Source organism: Acanthopagrus latus, chromosome 11 (genome assembly GCF_904848185.1).
Source record: "Acanthopagrus latus isolate v.2019 chromosome 11, fAcaLat1.1, whole genome shotgun sequence".
NCBI lineage: Eukaryota > Metazoa > Chordata > Actinopteri > Spariformes > Sparidae > Acanthopagrus > Acanthopagrus latus.
Window position 1 is genome coordinate 5,438,833 of NC_051049.1, and position 26,531 is coordinate 5,465,363.

Below are 26,531 nucleotides of genomic sequence, written 5' to 3' on the forward strand. Positions count from 1 at the left end.
CAGCTAACGTCTTACCTACAACATTGTTATGCTTAAAGAACACTTTAAATGTGAAAAGAGCACACTTTATAATAAACTGCCCCAGTTCTTTACAAACTGACACACATTTAAGTTTCATGTCCATGTAACTCTGAATGGATGGCCGTGTGTTTGCAGTTGGATACGTGTGCATATTTCTCCACACATCACTGTGCAGGAGCTGAGGCAAATCATTTATATACAGTAGCCTTATGGTCTAATCAGCTTATAACCTTGACTGTGCAGAGTGTCATGTGAACTTTTTCACTTAATGTATAGATTCTTGTCCCCGTATAACTGTTCTTTCTTACTATCTATCTATCTATCTATCTATCTATCTATCTATCTATCTATCTATCTATCTATCTATCTGTCTATCTGTCTATCTGTCTATCTATCATTAAATGTCGTACGCACACTATATTAAAATAAGGAGGGACATTTGAGGATTTCTCTCACAAGTATCTGTTCTTTTCAAACTGTGACAGTTTGAATGTAAGAAAAAAGGGGAAGTATTTAATAAGCCGTTTTTGTTTCTCTGTGTGTGTTTCTGTGTGTGTGTGTCCATCCCTGCAGACTACCCTCCCCCTCCACCACCTGTGGAAGATTCAACCAGTTTCCCACCATCCTCTGGTTCCTTCCCTCCTCCACCGATGAACTCGTATGATTATCAGGTGAGAGAAAAGTGTTGTTGTATTAAATTTTCTTGGTTGTCAGTAACTCTATGAAAGTCAGCGCAGAAAGCAGAGACAGCCCAGAGCTGAGTTCATGTAACCAGTCCAGCAAAACTGTCTGTCCATTTGAGTTGCAGCCAACTGCAGAGATGGCCAGCTCCAGATGCTTCCTGGAGCCAGCCACCCCAACTCGAGACCCACACACAAGCATACTTTCTTCACTTCTGAGAGCTCTAATGCAGGGAGGATAGAAGGCTGACACCTATTGGTGGAGCCTGGTCACATTTCTTTGCTTCTTGGCTGGTCATAATACCCACAGGCATTTGTCCCTCCCAGGATATCTGGCCTCTGCGCTCTTACTGACCCTCTCAGCAATTGACCTCTGCTGCAAAAATCCTCCAAGTGCTTCACATTCCTTTGTTCAATGCAAGCAGAGAAAATAAGTCCTCCCCAAGCCCCTCATTTGATCTGAGCACATTTTCTATCCTAAATGAATATTTCCTTTGTGGGTTAGGAGACAGAATGTTACATCATTTAAATAAGTTATGCAATGTATGTATATTCACCGCTCTTCCCACACAAATTGTATACATAGAGAGTACGAGGCCGCAGCCTGCGGATTAGCAGCGTATGCCCGTTCTTATGGTGTTATGACCCTAATGTAAACTGCGGGGCATCTCATTGCTAAACATTATTTGAAAATGTGCAGAGCAATGCTAGACTCGTGGTTTTGTTTAACCAAGGGGGTTTGAGGTTGATCAAGTCAGCAGGGCTGCTTTTCCTTAAAACAGCTGAGCATAGAAAGTGACACTCAAGTAGTTAGAAATTACATAAGCCATCAAATGTAATTCTTGTATTAGAAGTCTGTGGGAAATTTGAATTTTCAGCAAACCACCAGATCCCTGAGCGGCCACACAAATGCTTGCTTCCATTTTCCATTTGCATTTGAAATTCAGTGGCAATGAATGATCCCTGATCTGTGAGCTGGACTCAGGGCTCTATTTTTTGCGTAGGTTTGAACTCTGAATGCCTAAATTCTTCACGTGTCAGGTAGCATGAAGCACTACCTACTCATCCTTTCTAAACTGTGGCTGGAGACACCGACATTCTTGTAAAATTGTGCTTCTTTTTTTTTTATAACAGCTGACAACACAAAAAACTTGGGCCACATCTAGCGATTATTTTCATTGTAGATTATTTTCTCAATTTTATCGAATCATCTACAAAATCTCAGGCAGTGGTCCACAAACTGAAGATATTTATTTTACTTCTGTAGATCATGTACATACTCACTGACTGGCATGGCTTACTCAAACGCTTTGTGTGCGTTTTAATACAGTACATTTAATAAGAGTAAAAGCATTTTATGTCTGTGCAAATCTGTGTTGGCTTAATTGACTAAGAGCAGTTTTTATCAGGTCAAAAACAGGTAATAGAGGTCCTTTATGAGCTTCCGTGTAAATAGCAAGTTGTTTGATGTTGTTTAGTTAAACCTAACAACTGGTTCTCCATAATACTCAGAATATTGAAACTGTTCAGTGAAAACATTGAATCTCCAAATTTTCAGATTTTAAATTTTTCCTGGCAAAAACAAAAGCATTGTGTTGTCTATGTCTTCTAAGGATGGCTTTACAGTTTCTCAAGTCAAGTCCCTATGTAGTATGTCAATCAAAACCTGCGTTAATCCTCCTGTTCACGGAGGGATTTTTTATATTATACCAGCTGTTTCTTATATATCTACATGACTGATGAAGTCTCTTATCAGTTTTATTTGAACTATGTAATGTGCTTTTGCACAGAACAAGGACTGTTGATTTTGTTTTCCATTCCTTACATTGAAAGCAACAGATCTTAAAACGATCAGGGTGATCTTGGCATTGTAACTGCAGGCAAACATGAATGCAGCCGAATGATGTTTGAAGACGGCCTGGAGAAACTGTGAACCTATCTTTAAGCCGGGGCTGCCCAAGGTTGGGCCATGAACCAAAACTGGCCCGCCATGAGGTTCGATAGGACCCACCAGATCTTTCTTTTTTAATTAAGAAAATCAAAATAATCAAAATGATGTTATTGCTCTTTTACATTTTGTGAGGTAACAGTTTTCTTTGAATATTCTAAATTGCTAATTCTTAGTTATTTTCAGCACAGCAAGCAAAGTAACACATGACAAATACGGTATTTATTAAGCAGGCATGGTAACACTAATAACCAGGTAAACACTGCAGAGAGATTCTGTCTTTATTTCCTGCTGACATTTAAGTCTATATTCTCTGAACAGTAAATGAAACAGTAACGTGAATTTTAGTAAGGAAAAAATACACGTGCGTATTTAGTTTTAAAAGTGCTTTAGAGTTGTCACCTCTAACTCTACTTATCGTATCATATTGGCCAGTAGAATCCACATGGCCATGCAACTTCATTCCTTAATACAGCACTGGTATCTTAATTATGTGTCCTGTAGCCAGAGCAGAACTCTTTAATTGTCGGCACCGTTAAGAAAAGGGATAGATATCCATCCAAACGTCTTTTATATCTTGTTCTTTATGCCTCAGTAGAGAAATTACTCACACTGCATGAATAAATGAGTGATGAAATGGTATTTCCTCAGAAGAAGGCAGAAATATTTTCACCCTGACTGCGAGAGATGTCTGGATTATGACCTGTTAAAGGTGAAACCTTTAGCAGGAGAGAGAAAGAAAAAAAAGCAGCTAGTTCTCATCATGTCTGTTGTCCACATTAGGAAGCCCTGCACAGCAAGATCCAACCTATCACAAAGACTGCGATGTTTTCCTTTCATCCTTCTCGTTATCACCGTTGAAACAAGTTTGCCTGCTTTTCTTTTGTTGATTTGAGACAAGCCATTAGTGTTTTGCTTTGTTTACCCCTCGCTCGTGATTGCCTTAGATGTTTTAAAGCAGCAGCTCTGCTCCAAATGGAGGCAAACACTGCCTGTAATAGATTGTGACAGGTAATCCAAACACATAACATTAGAATAAGAAGCAGTCACTGATCCAGCCAACTCAAAAAGCCCCCGCAGGCAATTGCAAGAAGACTTCTTGCAGTTGCAGCATAGTTCAGAAGACTAAAAATATATCTGTCATTCCGTGGAGAAATTCCCGGGAATTTTGTAGGAAGCCGAGTGTCACTAATGGTCAAATCAGTTTAACTACTTTCCAGATTTTTTGTGCAACAGTTTTGTTGATCTTTTCTGAGATATTTTATGTCTTTTTTTCCTTTTTTTTTCTTTAATCCATTGAAGTTGTGTTTTCTCTGAGGTGAAACTTAAAAAATGCAGATGAATAAATGAGTGAGAGCGGAGTGATCCTGTTACAGAAGCTTTCAAGCCTCCTCTGATAATAAAGTAGTTAAATAGAAATGGCAGTAATTCTTATCATCTTTTATAGAACGCATGTTTTAAATACTGGATAAAAATAAATAAAAAAATAAAAAAATCTGAGTAAAATTTTTTAAAAAGGAGCTTTTTGTTTGAAATACTGCTGAATGAGATTGTGATAAATAATGCATGAAGAATGAGATACTGTAAATCCAAGTGCGCTGAAAAGCAGGAGGTGAATAGTGCACCGCCTTATGAAAGTTGTCTCTGAGACAATACATTGCTTCTTATTTCTCACCACATTTCTCTCAGAGAGAAGTCTCTGCTATTGATGTGTGGCTTTCAAAAGGATTGTCTGAGGTCAAGGTGAAACATGAACTCTGAGACTGTAATCCAAAGTGTAAGGAGTGTGAAGAAAGCAGGAGAGGATGTCTCCAAGCAGCACCGAGTCTGAATTGCTCGTCATTGATGATTATCTTTCCATAACTTTTGAGTGCAGCCAGACAAAGAGACTTAACTAAGTGTCATTACAGGCTGTTTTAGTGAGTGCACTCATTGTTCTGCACACACATGTGATGTTTGATGTTCACAGAAAGGACCAGAGAAGACTCTGGAGGAGAGACGCTCCAGTCTAGATGCTGAGATCGACTCGCTCACCAGTATCCTGGCAGACCTGGAGAGCAGCTCGCCCTACAAGCCACGCAGCACACAAGTACGATACCTACACACCCTAACACCAGTCAGAGGGGGGAAGTAACTTATTACATTTACAAGAACTGTATTTGAGTAAAGAACTGTCGGCTCAAATCACTGTGACTTGGACATGAAAGTTACAGACTCGTGATTTGACTTGAATTGAGACATGATAACTAGAATGACTTGTCTTCCTTCTTTTTTTGGATTTTTTTAGTCAGGCTGTCGATATTTTAGTTTTTATAAACATTGAACATATTAATGAGAAGAATTTAAGAAATAAGTAGTTTTTTATGTAGTTATTTATTTTCTTGTTTGATTAGAAATATTATACTGAATATGAATAATTACCACTCAGGATCAATTCATTGTAATATTTTATTGAACAGGTTAGATTAATCGGCCAGTGACATCATTATGAGACTCAAACTAAGACCTTGTGTTTTCACCTTCTAAAGAAACTTCAGGTAAGACTGCTGTGTTCTGGATGGGAAACTAAGGAGTCGACTTGACTTGCCCAAGAAAAAAAAACAGACTTGAATCAGATGTCACTCTAACATCACTTGAGTTCTTACATTTTCTGCTATCTTTTGGTTTACCTTTGGAAATATTGTGCTTTTTCCTGCGTCAGATTCATCTGAAGGTTTTAGTCTTTGGTTACTTTTGAGGTTAAAAGTCCACTACACCAATTTCACACATTAAGTTAGGTTTGCTTGTCATGAGTAGTGATGTTCAGTCTGTGAAGACAGTTGTAATAAATGTTGTCTGTGGCTTTGGATGGAGCTCTCTCAGATTTGACAAAATTAACCTGATTATGTCAAAATGGGACTCCTTGTCATATTTCAGATGTGCTTTCCTCTCTCAAAGAATCTCAAAGAGGTAACATCACCTAATAGAGGAAAGTATAAAAAAAGGGAATAGATTTGCAGTTCAGTTTATTTTTTCAACTACAAATCAAGGTGCCCTGAGGAGCGTCCTTGTTTACAAATAAATAAGTTGTAATTACATTTATCATTCCACTTTCAAAGCATAATCTGTATCATTGACCTAACAATTAGGTATCAATAATGCGCAATGTTTTTCTTTCCACAAATATTTTTTTTTACAGTTACATTGCATTGCATCATTTTCATCCATATTTGTTAGCTTGTAGTCTTTTTTGTTCTTGCCTTTGCTGATGCATTGTTACACTTTGTTGCATGTTGGCAAGTGTTGATAGAACGATACAAACCAAAAAGACTCATGAACGCATTTCTCCACAGCACCACTAGTGGTTAAAAACTCCACAAGATGCCCTAATCTCACGATCCCTCAGATTTATTTTTTCAAACCTTTCGGAGGAGGCCGACCCATAGATTAGATTGGGAACCAGTGAACTAAAGTGAAACAGAAAACAGTGAAAATGAAAAGAAGTATCTGTATGAGGGACAACTTTCCTGCAGAACGAGTACTTGTAACATTTGATATTTTATTTTCTTGCTAATCCTTTTGTTCTTTTTCTCATGTAGGAATCTTGTAGGACAGTTATTTCTTTTTCTTTTTGAGTGCCTCTTCTACCACTTCTCAATTCATAATAACTTCAGAAGATGTTAAATTCACCTTTAAAGTATTTCTGTCTGAAGTGTGCTAATGGGCAGAAAATGATTTAAAAAAATGTCAGAATTATTGAATTATTAATTGTTTTTCTTGAAATGAGTGAAACCCGAATGATAAATTGCAGCAAATAAGGTTCCCGCAGGAAAGAGGCCCATATGTTGCATCTTTTAAAAATGTTTTGTCGCAACGACAAAGTGAGTCTTGACCTATATCATTAGTTGATATTAAATGATATTAAGAGCAACTTCAAAAAGTCAAAGCCTTGGGCAGTTCACTAAATTGTTTGACACACAATGAATGTAGGACAGGCGGATAAAAAAACCTAACCAATTGTGTTTGGAGTAGGAAGGCTCAGAGGGCTTTAACGCCATGCAGATCATATCTCTAGTGAGAGATTCGAACAATCAAGTTATACCTGAAAGGTTGTTCTCAGCGTACAAATTTCTTCAAGGTATAGTTTTGTTTCTGTGGGTTATTTACGGAGTAGTTACCATGTGTACATATTTGATTTATTCATGAAGGATCCATATATAAGAGTGAAAACAAGGTTAACAACATAAATTATTGACAGAGGGGTTCATATAGCTACAGATGAGGGTTTGTACCCTTATACATGTCGTATACATCCAATGAACCATTATGTCAGTACTCGTCTTGTAGAGGGATCAAAAGGAGAAGATAATGTTCTAACTATCTATGAATATTCTTTTTCAGACTAGTAGAATGTTTGTAGAAAATGACACAACATGGTATTCTGGGGGAAATTTGCAGTGAGACAGAGACAGACAAAAGTGGTTTCGAGTGCTGACGTCCTTTTGGTTTGGTGACTTCTGGCTCTCTGGTTAGGGAGTAAAATGTCCGACACACAAAGTGAAAATTATTGCACCACACAGGGGAAACATAGCGGATACAGAGTGAAAGGAAGTGAACCATGTGGTTGTGAAATGATACACATTAAAGGCAAGTAAGTAAAATATGGCGTGATGATTTCTAGTATGCTTATGGTTGTGGTCAGCCAGTGTGTTCAAGAGGCCTGATGTTAAATGTGATACTGTAATAACATAACATTATATGATCATAAAATATGGGGAAGAGCCTCTTTGCCCAGTTAAATGGACCTTTAACAGTTTGTAGGACAATAGAGAACATTATGTCTGCATGTGGCTCATGTGTGTCTGTGTCGTCGTCCCATTGATGACCGACTTTATAATAGCCAAGACCTTGTTGACATGACCCTCCAAAGGTCACACAGCACCCAGTGTTTTTGCTTCTGCTGTTATGTTTCACCTCACAGTGTAATGACCCCAGTAGTTCACCGTGTCCAGATCACTTCCATATCTACTGGAAAAAAAAATATATTGTCTCTAATTTGTTGGAAAATTTATTGCTCCTAGGTTTTGTCTTTTTGTTGACTTTTTTTAAAAGAAAATTTATTTTTCCAGAGTTGGAAGAGAAGATTGATATCATTCTCATGCTTATATGGTAAATATAGATAGAGCCAGCAGTTAGTTAGCTTAGCTTAGCAAGAAGACTCCACTGATTGCCGAGCTAAGCTAGCCAGCTGCTAGCTCATATTTAGTGTACAGATGTGAGAGTGGTGTGAATCTACTAACTTGTGGGACGAAAGTGTGTAAGTGCAACTATTCCCTTAATAGTAAAGAAAACAAACAATGCTACATTTTTGTCATTGTTGAGTGTTGTGTGTATCTATGCACTGCACAGTAATACGTTATATATTCTACATACTACTGACGTGGTAAGACCTTACAAGGTCATGAAGAAGATCTGCATTTAGAGAAATGAAATGAACATGAAAGAATCAAAAGTACAATGTGAAAGTGCCCGTTTTACTTTCATTTATTGTCTCAGTGTTTCATGAAAACATACACATATTCACAAAAATCAGTGTACATACTTGAAATGCCAAGAAGCCCACATATACACATTGGTTAGGAGGACAAACACTTCTTTAGGATGTGGAATAGCCAGCTGCTGAACCACATCATTTTTTTTCCCCCTGCATACCTTCGCTGGGATAAAACCGGTAGTAGCAGTATATATTAGAGCAGGAATCTGAGAGCTTTTGTCAACATGACTTTAAAAATTGATGTGTACCTGTACGTCTCTGAGAGCCCAGCTGGCGAATGAGCGGGTGAACAGTCATACTAACTAATGTATGGCTGTCGTGGTGCTTTTACCTGTCAGGGTCAAAGTCCCTACGTGTTTATTTTTATCACAACCTGCTGCGAGCTTTTGGAGTTATGGGTGAGATGACACACCACCTGTGTCTCAGCAGAGTACACATACATGTTATGACATGTATTAATCATGAAATGTTATGTATCAGACATTTTGTTGACTTAACCCTGCTTTTGCAGTCAACATCTCTGTGCTATCATGATGACCTTCACTGTCGCTGTGTCTTCTCTCTGAGAGCTTTTTGCACATGGACAAGATTTGCTTCTGTTTGATTTTTTTTTTTTTTTCCAGTATTATGAGCATATGCACACACACACATACACATGCACTGTTGGTCTCTCCTCAGCTGATGCTGATTCTAGCTGATTAACTCAGGTTGACCTTTTCCCCTACCCAGCTGCTGCTGTCAGTCCATGGTCGACTTCTTTCAATGCACTGTTCTATAACACAACACTGGTCTGTGTCATGAGCCAGGTTTCGTACTCCAGCATTGACAAAACTGCTGCACAGTAATCTTCTGCTTGTACAAGCAAAGAGTAACCAGTGGTTTTTGATTTACAGCTTTCTGCGCTCAAGCAATTGCAGAGGCAGCTCTCTAAAATCAATAGGCCACCCTGTGCTCTCTCTTTCAAGCTTCCAGGAGAGGGATCCTCCTCCGGACGTTAAATTGGGAATCAGCAAAGGGACCTTATGTGTGCTCACCTCCCAGATGAAATTGAAATGGACGTTGCTGCTCATTCATAAAAATCTAAGTAGCATTGCTGCAAACATTCAGCAGGCACTGATGCTTCACAGACATCAAAACAATTTTGTTTGCTTTAGTTGGTATTCTCTGTGGCATAACAGTGGGTAATGAAATGTGATCATTATATAATTCCCATTTGTTCTCCCTCCACTTTCATCTTCGATGCCATTTGTTATTTGACACAGTTAACTAAGTTTGTGTTACAGTTTGTTTGCTTTATCCTGCGACAGCAAAAATTAAGCCAGACCTGATGATAATGTTATGCTCTTTATTTTGTTAGAAGTGTCTGTTATTTGCTGTCATACCAGGTTTGAATCCCAAACATATTACACACAAATACACACACACACACACACACACGCACACGCACACGCACACGCACACACACAGATACATATAGACAGTACCTATAGAGTGGGAGACTGGGGCGGCAATCCCCATTTTTTTGTGCTCCAATTATCAGGGTATCATGCTGCTCAGCCTCACTGGGAAAATGTATTCCAGAGAGCCGGACAGGAGGCTCCGACAAATTGTAGAAAAATACGGATTCAGGAGGAACAATGCAGATTCCATCCTGCCGAGGAAAAATGGACCAGCTGTTTACCTAGATGGTTTCCTTGGGGGATCATGGGGATTTGTTCATCCAGTCTACATGTGTCTACAATTGTGTCCCCCTTGGAGTCCTGTGGGGGGTTCTGCCTAGTAAGGGGTGCCGGTGCTGTTGTGACTGTGTGTGCTATCTGGTCCCTATATAACTAGATTTGGAACCACAGATGAGGTTGTTCATCTGGCTTCTATGGTCTGTGACCTCCAGCAACTGCTGGGCTGTTTTCAGTCATGTGTGTAGCACTTTGGATGAGAGTCAGCACATCCAAGTCCGGGGCCATGGTTCTCTGCTGGAAAATGGTGGATTACCCCCTCTGATTTGGGGGTCAGTTCTTGCCCAAAGCAAACGAGTCTGAATATCTCTTGGTCTTGTTCATGGTTGACGGGAAAATGGAGCATAAGATGGACAAGTGGTTTGGGTTGGTGTCAGCAGAATCGTGGTAAGACTGTTGTAAAGAGGGACTTGAGCCGGAAAATCAGTCTGAAAAACTTGAAAATTAGCAGCTGATCAGTCACTCGGTCAACTGTCTGGTCTGATCGCTACATATTGTTGGCCCTGCATCACACATTGTCACGTTCTGAGATTAGTCGCGTCTTTTGTCCTCGATTATAACCCTGGCACAGTGATTTTAGGAAACACAAGAGAGCATGTTCATGCTAAATCCCACAAGTGCGCTGCACTGCGATATGAGCCCAGCCAGCCTCGCTAGTACGGAGTGTAGGCCTGTCTAAACACATCAGATCTGTTGTAGGGAAGTTAACAAGGACGCCCAGATGAGTGTCAAAATAGTACGCTCATCAAACGCCAGAGCAGCAGTGCAGCTTTGGTGGAGGCAACGAAAGCACCGACCACTGCAACCTCTAATTCACACTGACCTAATCAAACACAACGCCATCCCATCCTGCTGAGATTCTATAACATCCAAAAAATTTACTTAAGTGTGCATAAAGACAGGTGTGTCACACGTTAAATATGTGTTTGAGGTCATTTTAATTTAAAGTAAGTATAATAATCAGAATTTAATTATATCAATAAGAATAAAGGAAAAAATCATTTGATCATATGAAACTATGCCAGCATGTAATTCACAAAATCTCTCTCACATCTGATTTGTTTGTTGTATTTTTCTTCATAACATTTTTTGGCCAGTAATTCACCTCCATCATAGACAGAGAATGATAGTTTTGGCCAACTGCTTGTAGCAGATGGCTGAAAATTAGCAATCATATTCTGCTAATGTGCACATGAAAAATCACAAAAAGAATGCAAGCAGGAGAGTTAATAGGGTCAGCTTTTTCAGACACAGCGGGTTATTGTCTTCCCTCCTTTACTTGTAGTCAAATGTTACTAGTGTTAAGATCCTCGTACAGTGGCTAGTAAATATAAGTTAAACTTAATGCCCCGCACACAAAACCAAAAACACAAGTTGTTTGGTTTGGTCTTTTTGTGTTTCATTTAATGGTCATTTAAACTGTCAATAATTTATTATCCAGGAAAGTGTTCACAGATGCACTTAACTAGTTATCCACTGCAGAACCAATTAAGGAACCAAGTCCCAATTTCTTCTCCACATTAAGCAGTTGACATTTTTGTCCCAATTAAACCCTAATGCACCGCTTCCATTAAAGCTGCACCTCGTTCTGATCTCATTCAATCTGATGTGACAAGATCTAAGTTGAAATTAAAAAGCTCTTCCTGTCTGATTCATCCACACGCTGCGAAACGATAATGTGCAGCATAATTAATAAAATACTGAAAGCCTCAACTCCCTGTTCGACATACACAGACCGCCATGGTAAACTTCCTCAGCTGTGTGTGTGTGTGTGTGTGTGTGTGTGTGTGTGTGTGTGTGTGTGTGTGTGTGTGTGTGTGTGTGTGTGTGTTCTGCCAGAACTTCTAGGACCAAATATGTGTGACTCACTTACAGTCATGGTTCCACCAGCATTCAGTCAGTGAAGTGCACTGATCCCGTCTCTTTGTGTGCATGTTAGAAACTGGAGTGTGCATTTGTTAATGCTGTCTGGAAAACTAACAGGAACCGGCTGTTGAGTTCATTGGTGCCTCTGAGGGAAGAGGTTACAGACCTGTGACATGGAGACTTACATGTGTTTTTGTATAATGTAAGACTGGAGGTCTTCTTTCACTTCTTAATATTTGAAACATGCGCTGGGACTTGACTAGGCTTTGATTGGTTTAAAAAGGGTCCCATCTTGGCTCATGAGTGTGTATCAGTTTATCTTGTTTGACTGGAACAAAAAAGGACAAAGAAAGTAGGAACCCAGGAACGAGGGCAACTCAAACACATCGGCTATATTTCTAACCCCTATGATACCTTGCAATAATTACCGATGCGTTCTGTCGCTTAAGCAGAATCACATTTCCATGGTAAAATGACAATAATCTTCTATTTCAGAGGGTTAGACAACCATCAGGTTAATGATTTTATTGAGTGAATACTACAATCATTCTAATATTGCTAAGTCCACACAATAAACACATCTATAGCCTTAAAGTGCAGCTGGTGCTTCAGTTATAAAGGTACTTTGTACTTGTGGTAGTTCTTTCAAGCACCGAAAACTCATGGATACTCAGTTTGCTCAGGATAGAATCAGTCTATGAGTTGGCGAAGTTGTTGTATGTTTCCACTAGTTTGGTTTGTTTGCATCCCTAAAAGCCACCTGAGAACACTCACTCCACTTACTGGACAGATGTGTCTGGGGTGGGAGTGAGAAAGTAAACCCAGAAAGAGGGTCCTGTGGAAGATCCTTTCTAGGCAATGTTCTTCACTGCTAGTCAAGGCCAGACTACAGTTTATTCTCCCGCATGGTTGCCAGCAGCTATTTGTTTCCCTCATCCTCATCTCAGTATACAAAGTGCACCTGGCTACAGGAGCTGTTTAGCTCAAACCCGCCAAGTGCATCTTGTAGTTGGGTTATATCAAGGTCAGAGTGATGTCAGATTGTTCCCAACATGAAGTAATGTCTTCAGAATGTACTTGTGACCGCAGCGTGCCCACTTCCTCTGAAGGGTTTTGGTGCAGTTGTTTTTGTACCTGGGTACAATTACTGAGTTCAGTCTGCCCAGACGTTTCATACCATGAGGTTAAATTAACCAGAATCAGATTCAACCCGATTAAATAATGCAGGGGTGAAAAAGTCTCTTTTGTGCTTTTCCTGTTTAAAGGGATATTCTGGCATAAGTTATCCCCCCCCCGTTTTCCGACTGCTAGCTTATGTAGTCTTGGCAACCTCAGAAAAGACCGCACAATAACAATACACTGCAGTCTAGGCCTCCAGCAAGAAACCGCTATCAAAAAGCCACTCATAGCCACAAATAATGCTCAGAACAGCACCAAGCTTCAGCAACAGCACAAATAGGGTCCTAGCACATAGTTCGAGGCATCGAACAGCTGCTAGCTTTGCTGGATTTCTATTGAAAAGAGAACACAACCCACCACTCTCCTGCAGCAGCTAGCTCGTTGTGGGGAAGCCCTGACGAGTCGATTACTGAGTGCAGTAGAGTTCCGCAGCTCAAAGAAGAAAATGTATGACCAATACTCCGTGGAAATGTAATCAAAGTTCATATGTGTCTTGCCCACCAGTTTGTAACAGTTATTGTCGAGAGCTGACAGGGAAAAGAAAGAAGAGAGTGGTGAGTTGTGTTCTCTTTTCAATAGAAATTCGGCAAAGCTAGCAGATGTTTGATGCCTCGAACTATGTGCTGAAATCCTATTGGTACTGTTGGTGAAGTTCTGAGCATTTTTTGTGTCTCGGTGTTTTAGACCATGGATTAAACTTACGCCGCAATATCCCTTTAAATTTCCACCTCACCTCAAGAACCAAGTAAGTTCAGGAAATTACACCAAACCCATCCTTGGTTTGGGCAGGCTTCTCATGGGTCAATTTTCAAATGGGTACAAAACATTGAATTTGTTAAGACCTAAGTGAGGCCCATGTGCCTGTCATGTACATATGTTAACAGTCATCACAGTGTCACACACATGCATTAAATATGTTGCAGATCTTGGCAAAAAACGACGCTGTTAAAAGTTATTTTCCCCCACACAGTAAGTTATATCTCTGTTACAGGAAACTGAATGAAAACTAAAATAACCTTTTAATTAGATAATCAAGTTACATTATTGTATACAGGCAGACATGTTTTTAAACAACATAAGTTCAGGGCCCATCTGTTTTCAGTGAACGGCTCAAACTTGCAGACATGTGAGCCGTTCTGTTAGCTTTTTAAAGAATATTAATGCAGATTTAATCTGCTTACTTTCACACAGCAGGTGTATTTCCATTTAAAGCACTAACAAGTAAAGCAAGGCTCTGTCTGACTCTTACTGTATCAAATGCCAAAGTGATGGCATCGTATCACTGTCATTTCATGACTACGTCAGCAGACGAGCTGCAGCACTGTTCGTATTTTTTCTCCGTGTCAAATAGCTTGATGTCTGTGTAATAAGTTGTCATGTCCATACAAAACAAATGGGCATTATTGAAGTCTGCTGACAGTTTAGCTGAAGCCAAGTGCTTGAAATGCTGCTGAGATGGATCCTTCCACATGAGTGCCCCGAGGAGGCCTCACTTCACACTGTGCCAGTCAAGCCACGCCGTGACACTCCCATCTCTCAACAGGCAGAGCATTGTGGATGGCACTCGCTGTCACAACACGGCAGAATGATAGGCCCTCGCTGCTCGCTCCCAAGTCTCCCACTGATCATGGCGTCTGCTGAACGATCACACAGAATGCAGACTATAGACCACCCCGGTGGTGTCTCAGCTCTCCGAGAGTATGATAGGGTTGTGACCTTTCTTTTGCTCCCCTCATGAGGCTCAAAGTCTGGAAGCACCTCCCAGGACGGCCTCACTGTATCAGTCCTTCATCATACCTTACACCTTAACGCTGTGTACCTGAGTATGACAGGCACATAAGTGAATTCATATTAATATGAATAACAAAATCTTAAGTTATTATTAATTATTAACATGTTAATATTTCATGTTAGGTGTAATCATATGCTAGATTACGTTCCATCACCAAAGTATATGAAGTAAACACATCTATAATGCTACATAGGTAGTAATACCTGGAATTAGCTTGAAAGATAAGTTCACCCAAAAATAAAAACACTGTCATTACCTGCTCTCCCCCATGGTGGAAAGTCAGGTGAAGTTTTGTGCACCTGGTTTTGCTGTGAAGCTCCAGAAATTTTTTTTGGACAACAAAATTTCACCTAACTTTTCATTGGCACAAAGGTGAGTACACAATGACAACATTTGAAGTTTTTTTTATGTGAATTTATCCTTCAGAGTCATAGCGAATAGGAATTTGAGTTTGGCCTCAACAGCGTCATCCACACCTGGTGAAGGATGAGAGAGAATTGAATAAAAAAAGACCTCCACCACATTCTTTGTATAAGTTTAAGGGTTTTGCTAACTGACTAGAAAATAATTATGTGTATCTTAGTTTCTCTGATAACACCTTAGTCTCTTTGAATTTTCTTTCATTCTTTTAAAATCATACAAAAGTTTGAGCTCTTTCACCAGAAGTTAGATGAAAACATCGTTAGCAATCTGTATGTTGACCTATTGGAAACAGCCAGCCAGCAGTTAGCTTAGCTTAGCTTAGCATTTAGACTGGAAACGGGGCAAAACAGCTCGCCCAGCTCTGGCCAGTGGTTTACAAATCTCCTCTCACTGGCTTGTATTTGCTATTATATTATGTTTTCCCCAAAAATGTTGAGGTATTCCTTAAACAGTTTATTTTGTCAGCTTCTCCCATGTCCATGACATCTGCCAACACTCTCTGCTGATGTCATTTTTCTAACTTTTTAGATGCAAGTCTGAAATTCATTTATTATTTAACAGAAAACTACTTCCAGAAAGTCTCAGAATCACAAGAGGAAGAGAACCATTTACAGAACATGTTTCTTTATAAACTTGGATAAATAAACTTTAGTCAGCTACCCATCACGGATGTTGATTCATTTAACATTTAATAGTTAAATAGAGTATGATTGTGTTTACTTTTCCTACCTGAGGGTACATTTAATACCTCAGTTGTCAGATTATTATGTGTATTTGTTCCGAGAAAATATATGAATGAATGTACTTTTTTTTTCTGAGGACGTGTACATACTACTGTATATAAGCATTCCTTAAAACAACCAACGAGGTCTGGAAGCCACTCTTGGATCTAGAAAGTGACTCACTCCCACATTCATTCACGGATTTCCATTGTTTCCGTCACCTGTCCTGTGCGTCACTTGTGGCCAGCAAAAGGCTTTGCAGTGCTTACACTACGACATTGTGCGCTCTTGTGTTTAGGGTGTCATTTTTACTGTCCCCATGTGTTCTTATGTTGCTGTCCTTCTCCAATGACAGGGATGCCCTTCACATGTTTTGGCTGTCACAACACTGAGACACTTTGATTTAAGCTTCTCTTAAGGCGGAATACATTTGCATCAGTCAGGAACCCATGTAATGAAGTACAAGTACTGACACATTACATTTTAGTTATCAGTGCTGGTTTGTCACATGGTTTGCAGCGAACACGAAGGTCAGTCAAAAGGAACATTAATGGCCAGCCCTGGCTATGTTGTTGAGGACAAATAAACCAAATGTGCAGTTTGTGCAGTTCAAAATCCAGATTGTGAGAATAAAGTCTCTTAGTCAGTGACAGTTTGCTCAGGAATGTTGGCTTCAATTGTTTCCAGCTTCTGCCGCTGTCACAGGCATGACACTGGCATGCTAGCCAGCCTCTTTTATTCCTTTATAAAAGGTCAAAGCCGTAGGCAGCTATTTTTTGCAATGGATATTTTACTCTTCAGGGCTCTGACGCCGCGAGTGTCCGATTGTGTGCTACTACAGCTTATCTCCAAGAGCTGCCAGAGCTGCATCAAAATGACACACCAGCTCTGTAATTATAGGGCTCGGTGGTGTTTAACTTTTTCCTCTCTGTTTGTTTTATGCGCTGCTATTCTCTTTGATTGCTTTGTTGCTGCACGGAGCAGAGATGTTGCCACAGCGCCAGTGGCTCCCATTGACCTTAAGGTCAATCTGGCAGCAGGTTCTGAGTTTTGACAGGGGCAGCCAACTGTGGAGAGAGGAGCACGCCTTCGGGCGCTCAATGTGTTCCGTCAATGTTTGTTAGTCAAATAAACTGCATAGTATCACCCCTTTGTCTTTTATTAACAGGGTGAACCAATGACAAATTTAGTTTGAGCCAAGAAGCTGTGACAGTCAATGTATCCTGCCTCTTTACATCATGAAGTCCTAGCAACAATGCTAAAAGGCTTACCATCAACTGCTGTCATTGCACATTATCCCTCTTCCCAATAACATGCACAAGCTTACAGTACACACACACAGACACACACAGCTTCTGAGAGAACAGTTACAGTTGCCCGTCTCTGGGATTGATGACATCGACATAGTGTAAGTGATGGACATTTGCAACTGTGCAGTATTTCACCTCATGAAGCAGGACGGGGTCACAAGTTCATGAAAAACCTCATTACAGGGATGAGTCAGGCATGTATGTGGTGCGAGACTGGCCTGTAGTACTGCAGGAGGTGAATGAAACAATTAGTTTCTGCTGCGTGAGAGCTGCAAAACACACATTTCCCTCTTCTGTAAAGATAGCCTGCAGAAGTGCCACGATCGGTGACTCTCGGTGACTTTTCTTTTTTCACACAGTAGCCCAGAAAATGATTTTTTAGTTGCATCAGTGAGTAATACGCCCTACTTTATATGATGTTGTTACATCATACTAGAAATATTACATTTTTTTTTTTCTCTGAAACCCAGATTTTTTTTTTTTTTTTTTTTTTTAGGGGATTACATAACTGTGAATTTTGAAACATGGACCTAATGTTCATCTACATTGTCTTCGGGTTGTCTTGGTGGTAGAACAGAGTAAAACAGAGAGTGCATGTCATGTGCTGCATGTGGCTGCCTCCATTCTGCCTTTTCACATCTCTCCCTGCTATTAATTTGTGTCTGTGATCTCTGTATAATACATAACAGACACGGCGAAAAGACAAAATTGACAAAATGTTGCAGAAACATACTGTATACTTATTTCCTCCTGTTTTTGTGAAACATTTTGCGAGCTGTCTATAAGTGCCGTTCAACCTATTGATATTCCAAATGGCAGAGCAGGACAGATGAGCTCTACTTTATTGATCACATTATTTTTCGGGAGTTTTCACCAACCGTACAATAGTTACCATTTCAATTTTGATTGAAATATAGTGATGCATTTGCCCATTATATCTCTTATGGTCTCTTTGTATCTGTTTCTAAGTAACAAGAAGTTGCGGTACAGAAATACTAAACAAGGTCTGAGGTGGTGTCGACCAGAGAGCAATGACAAATCGATTGTTACGCCTTAAAATGTGCCGTTCAGTATGCAGATAGCAGGACTGTGTCTCTGTCTCCCTTTTAGTCCGTTTATGTAAACATTGTAAACTGTTCAAACATAAGAAGCCACTGAGCAAATATTCTAGCTGATATTATCAAGAGAAACTACTTAAAGAATTGGTAACTGATTTTGTAGAGATGTTGACTTTTTTTTATTTCAGCTTCAAAAGCCTCAAGAGGTTTTTTCTTTTTCCACAGCAGTGCCAACGATCCTCAATCTAAACTGGTCCCACATCCTCAGATAATGTTAGCGTTTGATTTTCCATTCTTTTACAGCCTGACTCTCATGTGTAAAGTTTAAATGTACATCGTGAGTATCTTCATGTGTGCATTTTTAAATGTAGCCGTCCAATTTCACACGGATCCAAAGAAAGGCTGAGGTCTGTTTAATCGAAGTTCCAGAAAATGTGCGAATGAGAATGTGTATTTTTAAATGAAACAGATTAATTATACATACATGAAATATGTTTGTTTCATGTACTAAATTTGATGGATACGGTCTCATCATTGCTGTGCTCAGATCTGATGTTTTCACAACAATTTTGTAGAGTGACAGTTAAAGGATACCTATAATGCTTTTGCATGTTTTTCTTTAACTAAGCTTTTTTTATTTAGGTGCATGTAAGTTAAAAAGGCCAAAGTCCAGGCCAGCATGAGCTTCTCTCTTCAACGCCTCGTCAGCAGTCCCACCTTAAATTCCAAGACTTTGTGACATCACACTACGCCAGCATGTCAGACTTTTGCACAATTCATGTCTAGTGAATAATTTGGCATGTAAAAATGTATTTATCACAGCTGCTCTGTTGTTGTTAGCGGTGCTGGCTCAGGCATGTGCGAGCTGGCCAATCAGAGCAGACTGGGTATTCAGGGGGGTGCGTCTTAAAGAGAACGGAGCTAAAACAGAGCGATTCAGACAGAGGGGGAATTCAGAGTTGAAGCACTGGACTAGAAAACTAAGAATCATAGCCTGCAAAAATATTCTAGAAGTAACCCAAAATGAAATTATGAACCTGAAAATGAGCATTATATGTCTCCTTTAAGTCACATGCTCCTTGTCATTAATGATTTGTTGGGCACAACCTCAACTATTTTTCTTACATTTCAACATCCGTGCACAAATTTCCAGCACGCACCTTCCATTTATTTTTTTATATGAACTATTGTAAATGGAAAATGGAATGAAAAAGCAATCAAACATAGGTGTAGCTGTGAGAAATGTTCCTGTAAATGCACCTGGCCAGTGAACCATAACAGGGAAATCAGGACACAAGAATTCACATGAATTAAATAAAACCAACACTTCTCAAAAGAGGGAATGCAAATGCAGCTCCGTGTAAGACCGTGATATAATTAGCTGTGATAATACAATGCACAGTGGTAGTATTTCAGGACAAATGTTATACAGGGCACCCATAAAACATTTATTCTAACTAATGTAGCGTGGGTGAAAACATTGCTGAAATATTCACTTGTTAAATGCGAGGGTTGTCGTGCAACTATCACTTGAAGGAGCAAAAAAAAAAAGAATCAGATATGCAGATATAAGAAAGAAAAGTTCCCAAAATGTGTATAATACACTTTATCTGCAAAGGGAAAGATAGCTCAAAACAGCTAGAGGTCTCGCCACGTTCCACAGAGACATTGTTTAATCATATTTAATTTGCCTTATCTACAACTATTTTAGGAAGAGAATTGATACCCTCAATTGCATGACTGCACTGACGCTGACGGATTGTTAAATGTGACTATTGTGCCCGATTGTGCCGAGACAAGATGACTAAAAGCGAAGGGGAGATTAGTGAATGCTCAAGTGTTGACTGGGAATTCTTCCATGGTCATTCTGTAAGTGCTGAAATAGTCAGATGCAAATGGACAGTCGAGAGCTTTGTATGAATAAGGAGCAGGGAAAAAGTTGAGCGGAAAATATCCAGGGTCTTAGATGAGTCTGAAAAGATGCAGAACTTCTCCGTCTTTAGGGGTTTTCCCCAAGCTTGCTTGAAAAAAAAAAAAAATCCCCCCACCCTCGTGGTTTGAAATGCAAAGTTAACAGTTTTACTCAGCCCCCCAAGGCCTGTATAGTCTCTCCTAATCTTTTTTAATGTGTCAAAAGGCTTTCTTGAGAGTCTCTGTGAAATTTCACACTTAAGTTGTTTGCAAAGTCAGTCTGAATTACAGTGTAGAGTGAGGGTTAACTTTTCTGAAGGCGTTAGGGAAAACTTTTTTAAAACTGCCTGTGTTTTGTTTGTGTATGGAGGGGGTGTTAGAGTCAACTGCACAGTGTGCGTTCAGGCTGATGCTATATATTAGGTCGGATTTTTAGATTTCAAGCTGTGCCTGACACCGGCAGGTCAGATAATACAAGAAGACTGAATCATTCATTATGTAATCTAATTGTAGATGTGCATGTTAACGAGGATTCTCATCATTTACTGAAAATGCATGAAAATAAACTGCAAACTGCTAAGTGCTGTGTTTAATCTAAACAGAAATTGGCAATGAGAAATAATTCAAAATGATCTTTTATTAACTTTTAGTGGAATTTTATAAATGATCGTAGGATTGTTTTACAATATCATGATGTCAAATTACAATTTATGAACAAAATGAGATCCCAAACTATTGTGGAACAGGAGAAATGGGTTGTTGCATTGAACTTGGTTTGGATTATCTCAAATGTAATTTTACATAATGCAGCTCAGTCAACATAGAAGATTTTGGTCATTAAAACATACCAACTTATTATTTAATGTCTAGAAATGTTTCTTATTTTAATGGAGTGCATTTATTTTTGAGATGGTGTTCAAAAGCTAAATTAATGAAGTTATTTTAAAAAAATTGCAAATGGCATTGGTATGTAGCAGTAAAGGCCTTTGCATTCCAAGTCCGTTCTTTTTTGGCGTTAATTGCCAAAAATAAATACAACCTCCATATTTAAAGAAATAATAATAATCTCATCCTTTCCTTATGTGATTTGTGCGTGGTGAGCTTGTGTGTCCCTACTCTCTACCTAGCCATACTGCCAGCTGCAGTTCAGTGATCTTTTTAATCTGTGGTTCCAGTAAACCTCGCAGCACATCAAACTGGACCACTGACATCCTGATATACACCTGGAGGTGATCAGGATAATTCCACAGCAGAAACTCTCACTCTGTAGAGAATATGTCTCGATAACATGAAAAAGATCTTGTCAAAGCAGTAAGATTTTCATCGAGTCACAAGAACAAGTATTTGTTGTCACGTTTACAGCAATAAGCTGCTGTAATACATTGATAATGGAATCATTTTCTTAGAAATAATGTAATATTGATTTCCACCAGATTGCCCCACTTCTAGTTGAAGCGTCACCGCAGTAAAGTAACTCTTCAAAATCCAGCATGAATAATACATTAAACTAAGATAGATAAATCTGGCTTCATATTATACTACAAGAAAATAATGCCTCATCAATCTTAACTCAGACAATACAATACAATACAAACCATTTTTTACCCAATCGGCTCAAAATAAATACTGTTGAATGTGGCCACGGGTGGAAGGTACAGAGTGATAGCAGTTTAACAGCCAAATGTATCTTGCTCTTAAGAAAGTGACATTATCATTTCATGTTGTTTGTGTCCTACCTCTCATTCTCCACAATTGGTAATCATGATTATATCTCAGACTGTACTCATTAACACTGATAGGTCAAAGGCATGGAGCAACCAAAACGATAGCCAAATTAATATGAAAATCCTTCCCACTGCACAGAAATTTGGTTCAGATTGTTCCCATTTGATTAGTTTCATCACCCTCAGAAAAGGGGTGAATCCATTCTCTTAATGTAATTTGTGGAAAATGTACCATGACAGTGTAATTATTTTGAGGGGGCCAATTTGCATTTCCAGTGCTCTGCTAACTAAATGCTACTGTAGGTTCTAAGGCCTTCAAGATAAATTAATAATCTAGAGTATTTAAAACCCATGAAACATTTAAATTAAGTAATTTCACTTCCTAAAGGGCATACTGGAGATGTTGCCATACATATGCAGACAGACACACTTTTTAAATAAACATCAGCACTAATCACTGAGACAGAAATCAGAGTGAGAGCAGAAAATATTTTCTGGAGCTTTTAATGGTTCCTTAGGGGCTCCCCTCTGACTTAGATTAGATGGGATTTAGACAAAGTTGATGCATGCACCTCTTTTACCAAAACTTACAATTCTTTTTTATCTCACAGAACATTGTTGGGATCACATTCTACGTTTTACTGTATACTTCTCCACTGGTAGAATTTCAACACACAAGCTTTTATTTAATTTAAGCGAGGATTTCTAAAGGAGTGCAGCAGTGCAGCACAACATCTATTTGGGGCATTGCTGTGCAGCAGGCTTTGATCAGCTTTTAAAGGAAATCGATTGGAATTGTTGCTCTGCCCCAATTTGGAAGACATCTCATCAAACTGAGTTGCAAAGGGTCTAAGGACTACAAGTGTTCATTTTTGTTCCCCTAGTGCTACAAATTTAGTAATTGACTCTGATTTTTGTCTTCAGGCAATAACCTAATAAGGCCATCCAAGGTTAATGATAGACCCTTTTTAGACTGGCTGAACGTCTGACACCGATATGTAGTGGTAGTGAAAAACAATTATTACTTACATGAGAGACACTCTGGGCAGAAGCCTCTGACATCTGAGAGAAACGTTGTTATTCTGTGTGTTATTCACTGCTATATTTTGTCGTAGCCAGTGCATCCAATGCCACAGTGGCTCACATGCTGAGGATCCCAGCACTGTGTTGTGTTCCTGCTTTGCAGCCGTCTCTTCCCAGGAACACCAGCACCACAAATCTTAGTGATTTAACATCTTTCCCGTCCAAACAGCTGGAGTCAGCACAAGTGTCATGTGCCATTGCCAATCTGCTGTCATGGCGTCCTCTGCCAAAGAATTTATCGCTTCCCCTCCTGCTTTATTAGCCATAGATTATGGGTGGTCGTGGACAGTCTAGAGCCTCTGCTGTCGAGGTAGCCTTGTAATTGACTCTGGGGAGGCATGGTGGATAATCATCTGAGCGTAAACCACAGTATCAGTAAAGAGCTGTTGAATACAACAGTTTCATTTCCACTATTCTGCAGGATTTCATTTATTTTTGTTTTCAGTTTGTCCTGTTACTGTTAAAAGCTAGTTACAATGTGTTTTAGGGTTGATCATTCAGCCTGTGACTTTGGTCCTGCTTGAACTATCTCAACTAGTATTCAAAGGATTTCCATTAAGTTTTTTTACACACAGTCATGATCCCCAGAGGGTACATCCTACATTTGGTAAACCCCTTTATGTAGTGCCACCAGCAGCTCATAGTTTTCGCTTTTCCTGTTAAATATCACAGCATCAACAGAGTGGACTGGCACAAAATTTGGTAAATATGTTCATGGTTTACATATGATGAATCCTAATAATTTAAGTGATCCTAAAGTTTTTTGGGATGGATTGCTGTGAAATTCACTGTACATATCCAAGCTCCAGACAGGGTGAATTTGAGTGACCTTGGCGACCTCCTGGCTTTTTTGGTGTATCCACAAATACTTGGAACTTTAATGGCATTTGCGTGAACCTCAGCTGTGATTTGTGTTTAATGCTAACTAAACTGCCAAGTAAGATGGTGAACATGGTGAAATTATACATGTTAGGTGTGACCATGTTAATGTTATGATTATTACATTGAATGTTTTCATCTGTTTTACAGAACTCTGGATCCTCGGCAGCCTCCACCCCCAGTGCTCCAGTGACTGGTTACAAGCGTATGGTCATTCCAACCCAGCCACCTCTGACTGCTACCAAGAGGTCTACGCCCAAACCTCAGGCTCCTGGGGGAGTCTCATCTATCCCTCCTTCCTCTGTCAGCCCCGCAGCCAAGCCTCAAAGCCACACAGCTCCTCAGCCTGTCCCAGCTTCCTACGCCACAGCCTCAACCCCAAGCCAGCCCACCTTCAATGTCCAGGTGAGGTCGGCCCAGCCTGGCCCCCAGCATCAAGTCCCAGGTGGTCCCCATTTTGGCCAGCAGCCCATTCGCAGCCCCGCACAGGTGCAGTATATGCCTGCCCAGCCCAAAGGTCCTGACTTTGCATATGGACCACCACAGCCGGGCTTCTCCCCGATGTCTCACGGTGCGTACCAAGAACAGCAACATCCAGGAGTACCCCAAAACCTAATCTCCAGGAGACCTGAGCCAAATCCTGCCCAGGCATACCAACCTCCAGGCCCAAAGAAGACCTACATCACAGATGTACCACCAAGCTTGTCTCCCTACACCTCTGGACCAGCTGTTCCACCAAAGGTAAGAATGTTTTTCATCAAACATGTAACATATTTGATCAGCCAGCATAATTTTTAGTTATTGTGAACATAATTAAAAAGTTACAGTAATTGTCTGGACGTCCATGCATCCATCCATACATCAACCTTCATCTTAATTTTCTGTCACTTTTTATACATTGGACTGGTGCCATTGAGTTAAGCGTTAGTCTCCCAGCTACCTCTAGAGAATCCCAACTGTTCCCGGGCCAGCTGGGGTATTTAATCCCTCTAGCGTGTTCTAGGTTTGTCCTGGGGCTTTCTCCCTTTTAGATATCCCTGGAATACCTCCATAGGGAGGAGTCTGGAAGGCATCCCGATTGGATGCTTGAACCACCTTGTGAAGAAGAAAGTGGAGCAGTCCTTCATTAAACCTCTCTGGGATATTTAAGACCCTCTGTATCAAAGTCTGTGTCCAGACACCCTGGGATGAAGGCTCCTTTTGGCTCCTTGTATCCAAAATGAATCAATTTTTGCTGCTTTTTCAGTCTCTATGACAATAGTTAAGGGTTTGAAACCCCTCAATCTGCTTCAGTACCTTGCTCTCCCTAGTAAACCGTGGCCTCAGATGAAGTACTGACCTCCATCTAATGAGCCCCGGAAGTCAGCAGATGTTTGGTCAAGTCATTCCTTGTCTTTGGCATATTTTTATTCATGTTATATACTATTTAATGAAATAAATCTGTGTGTGTTAATGTGTGGGTGGTTGTGCAAGTGGGTGAACAAGATTGTGTATGTCAGTATGGCGTTTACTCTCATGCATATTTGGGTGTATGTGTGTGTGTGTGTGTGTGTGTACAGTACACATACATTTATGCAAAATCAGATGGCCGTGCATTGAACTCAGAATAAACTGTTGTTTTAACCTTTATGAATTTTTGAAAGATCATCTCTGTTGGGGGTTTACACCATTTGATTCCATTTGGCTCATCTCATATTCATGTCTATACATCTCCCCACGCATTGTTAACCTAAGATTATTGTTGTATTGTTGTATTATTTATGGTGATATTTATTTTTGAAGTTGAAAAGTTTAAGTCAAAAATGTGAAGGTAAACACGATTAATTGTGGGTGTGTGTGAGTGTGTGTGTGTGTAACACATGTTGTCATGGAAAAATTTGATTCTGAACATACCTGTTGGCATGGGAACGAACGCAGAGTGCTTTTGAGTTCTTCCCCAGGTGTTAAATGTGTTTGTCCAGGACAGATTTTGTCAACACAATAGCATCACAAGTGTTCAAAATGCAACCACCAAAACTTCACAGGTGTGTTGTTGAGATCAAAATGAAGGCCACCATTGTCTGGTATCAGTACAAATTACACAGAATTTTAAGTTGTGAATCTGTCACCGTTATTTGTAAAGTTAATTTTGTGCTGAAAAGAGAAGAGAAAGAAAAAGAGAGTACAGAAGGTTTGATAGGTGTAGCAACAGTAACTACGGGGGCAGGCTTCAGCAGATGGTCAATTAGACGCTTTCAATGCCTTGTGGACAGAGGCGATAAATGTTATTTTAACTTTAATTTTGAACAAGGTTTTAGATTTAAATTCTGTCAGTAGTGTCCAAGTCTCAGGTCAGATTTGTACTACACAATCATCATGGTCAAACATATCCAGGATCTCAATATCATCGACATGATATCAAAATGTCATTTTAATATCATGTTATTTGTCACTACCAGTATATTGCAACGCGCTTAGTCCAGTGTTTACCATGACAGTCACACAAAGGAATCAAATTTTAACTAAACACAAACAACATATTTGTAGTAAGATTGAAAAGCATTACATTTAATCTTGCTGACATTGGTAAGAGACTGTCACAGACCCGGCCTCAACCGTTCAATAGCATTCAAGATGTAGGACCTTTTTATAGAACTGTACATGACTGAGAAGAATTACAAAATAGT

The 26,531-nt window shown here is 39.7% G+C and overlaps 1 protein-coding gene across 2 annotated transcripts in view; it reads left to right on the forward strand.

Moving 5' to 3' along the window:
* Positions 1 to 26,531, forward strand: part of LOC119028226 (LIM domain containing preferred translocation partner in lipoma) — a 146,961-nt gene that overhangs the window by 66,270 nt on the left and 54,160 nt on the right. For both annotated transcript variants that reach the window (XM_037113941.1, XM_037113940.1), the window contains 3 exons: positions 595 to 692; positions 4,619 to 4,738; positions 24,016 to 24,606. In XM_037113941.1, coding sequence (XP_036969836.1) covers positions 595 to 692; positions 4,619 to 4,738; positions 24,016 to 24,606 — 809 coding nt within the window. The remainder of the gene's footprint in view (positions 1 to 594; positions 693 to 4,618; positions 4,739 to 24,015; positions 24,607 to 26,531) is intronic.